This window comes from Bison bison, unplaced genomic scaffold (genome assembly GCF_000754665.1).
Source record: "Bison bison bison isolate TAMUID 2011002044 unplaced genomic scaffold, Bison_UMD1.0 scf7180017864167, whole genome shotgun sequence".
Classification (NCBI taxonomy): domain Eukaryota; kingdom Metazoa; phylum Chordata; class Mammalia; order Artiodactyla; family Bovidae; genus Bison; species Bison bison.
This window is the reverse complement of record NW_011494739.1, coordinates 3,971,028-3,976,174: the sequence shown is the minus strand read 5'-3', so window position 1 is coordinate 3,976,174 and position 5,147 is coordinate 3,971,028. Positions and strand designations below refer to the sequence as shown.

General features: G+C 52.2%; 1 protein-coding gene across 6 annotated transcripts in view; it reads left to right on the top strand.

Annotated features, from left to right (window-relative positions):
• Positions 1–4,826, top strand: part of PMEPA1 (prostate transmembrane protein, androgen induced 1) — a 15,308-nt gene extending 10,482 nt beyond the window's left edge. For all 6 annotated transcript variants that reach the window (XM_010841825.1, XM_010841824.1, XM_010841822.1 and 3 more), the window contains 2 exons: positions 97–150; positions 653–4,826. In XM_010841825.1, coding sequence (XP_010840127.1) covers positions 97–150; positions 653–1,201 — 603 coding nt within the window. In that variant the 3' untranslated portion in view covers positions 1,202–4,826. The remainder of the gene's footprint in view (positions 1–96; positions 151–652) is intronic.
• The last annotated feature ends 321 nt before the right edge of the window (positions 4,827–5,147 follow it).

Below are 5,147 nucleotides of genomic sequence, written 5' to 3'. Positions count from 1 at the left end.
GCCTTATCTGGGGATCCTCAAGAAAACAGGTCCCCAGGGAAACTCTGGGGTGATGGATATGTTCATTATCTTGATTGTGGCCTTCTACCCATACAGGAAGGATGCCTGTGGCCTTCAGAGAGCACGGTGTCAGGCAATGGAATTCCAGAGGTGAGTCCTAGCACTGCCTACCCTCCATCACTCTCCGAAGTGATGGAGGGGGACTCCCTCCGTCCCCTGCTCCCGAGGCCGCTGTCGTGGACGCCCCTCTGCCCAGTAGCTTCCCTTCCCCAGGCCGGAGGCACCTCCCCTGTTAGTAGAGTGGCTGCTCGAGGCCCACACCTACTCTTCTCTGAAGAACCCTCCTGGGCAGCCGGGATGGTCCCCGCCAGGACATTGTGCGGTCCCCAGCCCCAGCAAGCAGCCCTTAATCTCTGCGACACCGAAGGACTCGGGCTGCCCCTCTTTCCACCGTGTGACGCCACTGTGTGACACTCCAGGGCTCTCCAGGCATCAGGCGCTGGACTCCGGGCTCCGCTCCCTACCCCCATCCTCACTCCCCAGAGAGCAGAGTCATAGGCAGCACCCTCCACCAACTCCCCAACACCCCCACCCCCACGCTGGCCCCTGCTGCACGTGGGGGAAGGACCCTCACTTGGCTCTTGCCCTCCAGCCGCAGGTGTATGCCCCACCCCGGCCCACCGACCGCCTGGCTGTGCCCGCCTTCGCCCAGCGGGACCGCTTCCACCGCTTCCAGCCCACCTACCCGTACTTGCAGCACGAGATCGATCTGCCACCCACCATCTCGCTGTCGGACGGGGAGGAGCCCCCACCCTACCAGGGCCCCTGCACGCTCCAGCTGCGGGACCCCGAGCAGCAGCTGGAGCTGAACCGGGAGTCAGTGCGCGCACCCCCGAACAGAACCATCTTCGACAGCGACCTGATGGAAAGTGCCATGCTGGGCGGCCCCTGCCCCCCCAGCAGTAACTCGGGCATCAGCGCCACGTGCTACGGGGGCGGCGGGCGCATGGAGGGGCCGCCCCCCACCTACAGCGAGGTCATCGGCCACTACCCCGGCGCCTCCACCTTCCAGCACCAGCAGAGCAGCGGGCCGGCCTCCTTGCTGGAGGGCACCCGGCTGCACCCCGCACACATCGCCCCCCTGGAGAGCACAGCGGCCTGGAGCAAAGAGAAGGATAAACAGAAGGGACACCCCCTCTAGGAGTCCCGAGGGCGGGCCGGGGCCGCAGTAGGTAAAAACCGTAAATCACTCCGCACTTCTTGAAAGAAAAGAGAGAGGAGGCCGGGGCGACACACAGAAAATGCGACGCGTAACCATCCTCCTCCCCCCGTCCCCCACCTCTCTGTGTATAAATATTTACGTGTTCTGTCTGGTCTGAATGCACAAGCTAAGAAAGCTTGCAAAAAAAAAAAAAAAAACAACCCCACGTTTCTTTGTTGAGCTGTGTCTTGAAGGCAAAAGAGAAAAAAAAAATATTCTACACTAGTCTTTTCTGTTTCTAGTTGAGCTGCGTGCGTGAATGCTTACTTTCTTTTGTTTGTTTATGATGATTTCACTTAACTTTAAAGACATATTTGCACAAAACCTTTGTTTAAAGATCTGCAATATTATATATATAAATATATATAAAATAAGAGAAACTGTATGTGCGAGGGCAGGAGTATTTTTGTATTAGAAGAGGCCTATTACAAAAAAAAAGTTGTTTTCTGAACTAGAAGAGAAAAAAAAATGGCAATTTTTGAGTGCCAACTGAGAAAGTGTGTATTACCTTGTAAAGAAAAAAAAACTACAAAGCAGGGGTTTAGAGTTATTTATATAAATGTTGAGCTTTTGCACTATTTTTTAATATAAATATGTCAGTGCTTGTTTGATGGAAACTTCTATCCACGTGTGTCAAGACTTTTAAGGGAGAAATGTCGGAATATCCCTGTCGACTTCAGGCAGAGCGTGGGCTCCACGCTGGGGCTGGAGAGAGGCTCCCCAGGGCTGACCTCCTGCAGAGTGGAAGCCTTCATCTAGTGATAGGTAATTACCTCGGTCTACATTCCCTCCTGAAGGAGACCTGTTTAGCCCTCCTCTGGGCCAGGACAGCCTTTGGATCGAAAATGAAATAGGAAAAGTTAACTCCAGGCCCCAAGTTCCAGGAAGGTGGGCTTTGCTCTTCCTGAAATGAAGATTAACTGTTACTGAAGGAATCTTAGTTTTTGGGTGTTTTTTTTTTTTCTCTTCTTTTTTGAACCATGAAGGTCCCCATAGGAAGGGGCTCGCCAAGGTGCTCCCTGCCTGCATTGCCAGAGCCCTGCCAGAGGCAGTTAGGTGGCTCAGGCTTGCAGGATGCTTCGGCAGTTCAGCCGGCTCCACACTGCACCAGCTGAGTGGTGCAGCCTGCTGGCGTGTAGGAAAGGCCCAAAGGACTAGCCGCATGACCTCACCCCTGTCTTTATATCGGTTCTCATGTAACAGGCCCATAACCAGAAGACCAGAGACGAAAGAGCGGTATGCCCAGGTTTCTCCCAGGACACTGCAAAAGGGTGAAAATGAGAAAAACTGTCAAACCAACACAAACTCAAGCTTTAGGATGTAGAAGCAGAATTCTTCCCCTTCTCTCTTTTCGCATTTTCATTCCCTTCCCCGTGGAAACCATCGTTTTTAGTGTCTTTGTGTGTCTGTGTTTTCACAAGCGTCTTTGTCAGACACAACTCTTGTTTACCAGGATTTTACTGCTTAGATAATGGTGGGACCCCTCGCTGGTGGCGTGCGTGTGTGCAGATGGAGATGACCGGGAGAGAGTTGAGCAAATGAGAGTCCTTCCTGCCACCAAGGACGGGCTAATATTCCATGGGGTGACACCCCTGGCAAGAGAGTAGCACCCCCCCCACCCCGCCCATCCTGCAGAACTGTCTCTTCATTTTCGACAGAATCCCAACTAGCCGGTTAACAGAAAAGAAAAGGATAAGAGGCAATAACTATTGTTTTAAACAACCTTTTTTATTGCTTGAAAAACTTGAGAACAGTTTTGAAGTTCTGACCATTTGAACTATTTCTATTATATACCTTGTAAGAACATGGTGACCAATAGGTGACTGAGGTGTCTGAGTGCCCGCTCACCAGCCTGGCAGAAAGTTCTGGTCCCTTGACAATAAACCCTGCCTCTCTGTGGGGTCTTCAGCCTAACCTCTGCCTCTCTCTTGAAGATTCTTTGTAAAGATCATTCATGCAGAGACATCCCTAGAGTTTGTCCTGAAAGGTACAGGGACACATTTATAAAGTTTTTTAAAAAAAACGTATCTTTCCTTTATGTGAAGCGTCTCCCTAGTGCCTTACTGAGGAAGCGGTTGACCCCTTCTGTCCCCTGGCAGCAGTGTTCCAGGACAGCGCCCCTAACTTACCCAGGCCTGCCTTTCCCACGCGTGGGCGACAGAAGTGACTGCTTTAAAAACGCCCCCATCACCCTCGTGCTGTGTCCCACCCACCCTCCCTCCACCCTGGCTGTGCCTCCCTTGGTCAGGCCACCCCTCCAGCCTCCTGTCAGTACTTAATTCCCATCTGGGTCAGAACCTAGATGCAGACCTTGTTTCCAGCGTTAGATGAAGGCCAGACCAAGGGGTCCCCGAGGTCCTTCCTCTTGAGCTAAAACTTGCATCTTGTTACTGGGGTTGTAGGGGGGAAGGTGTGGTCTGCATTTGCCAGATGGGCAACGAATTAGAAAAGGAAGCAGGGGCGGGGGTTACTGACCTCAGCTGGCTTGAGGGCAGAGCATCCTTTCCTTGTTGTGCCCCAGTATTGTAGTCCAGTCCTCGATGCCACAGTATCATGCCTGGGCTCCGTGCCCAGCAAATGACAGTTGCAGAAGTTCATGGTGGAGCAACTTGTCAGGGCCAGGGCACCTCCCAAGAAGACCATGGGTGCGTTTCTGCAGAGCTCTTGGTTTCCCTGCCGAACTCAGAGCCCTGAGGATACAGCCTTCCTCTGGGTGTTGGCTGTCATGCTCTTATTCTTGAAAGGCCTTTGAGCATCCCTTGGGAGGGCCCACTTTTCCAGGAGAAGGTTGAAGAGGAGGGGTCCTCGGCAGTGGCTGGTTGGAGGGGGACCAGGCTGCGCTCAGAGAAGGTGGCGGAGCTCAGCTTTTTCTACTCACGTTATTTCCCTGTATTTCCATCATCACATTTCCTCTGGAGGAAACATTTCCCCCGCAAAGCCCAGGTCTACACAGACGGCCTTAGCAGAGTGCACTCAGAGCCGTCCGCGTCCTCACGTTTTTGCCAGGAGCTGAAAGCGACTCCCCTCCACGTCTAGCGAACACCGGGGCAGGCCAAGGACCGAACCCATTCCCCTCCTTGTCTGTCTGCTCTGTGAATTGTACGTTTCAGAGAATTTGTTTTTTTTTTTCTACATGCAACACCAAGCTTCCAGATCCATAAAACATCCTGGTGATAAAGGAGAGAAAAATGTTCAGTTTGGTTTTCCAGAAACTGCGCTTCACATTTTGCTGTACTATAGAGCTCAGAAGGACCCGCTGCGCTCTCATTTGCCTGCCTGATTCCACGGTGGTTGTGCTGATGGCGACGCTTTTACGTTGCTCCCTTGGTGTTGGAACCGCTCTCTTTTGCAGCCCCGTTTCCCAAGTTCTGTTCAAGTTACATGTGTGTAAACTCCGTGGCACGCTGGGTGCAGTGCCCACGTTGCTGCTGCGTAAGACTCTGTATTTGGATGCCAATCCACAGGCCTGATGAAATTGCTTGTTGTGTATCAGTAATCATTAGTGGCAATGATGACATTCTGAAAAGCTGCAATACTTATACAATAAATTTTACAATTCTTTGGAGCCAGGCTCTTCCGCTTTCTTGAGCTGCATTGCTTTCCCCTGTCCCTTCTGCCGCTCTCAGCACCGAACCCTGGATGGCTTTCGAGGGCAGGAAGCAAATTCTGCTGGGCTGCTCTGTGGCCTTAAGCAATTCCATTGACCTCTCTGTTTTAGTTCAGGCAGCATTCAGGGCGCTCAGAGAAAGCACTTGCACAGGCAGGGAGTACATTGGGCCTCGTGGGGGTAAAGAGTTTACAAAACATTGTATATTTCCTCTTGGGATATCATCTGCCAGGACATGATGAAAGCTCTGATAAGGGCTGCAAGAAACTGTCTCAGGTG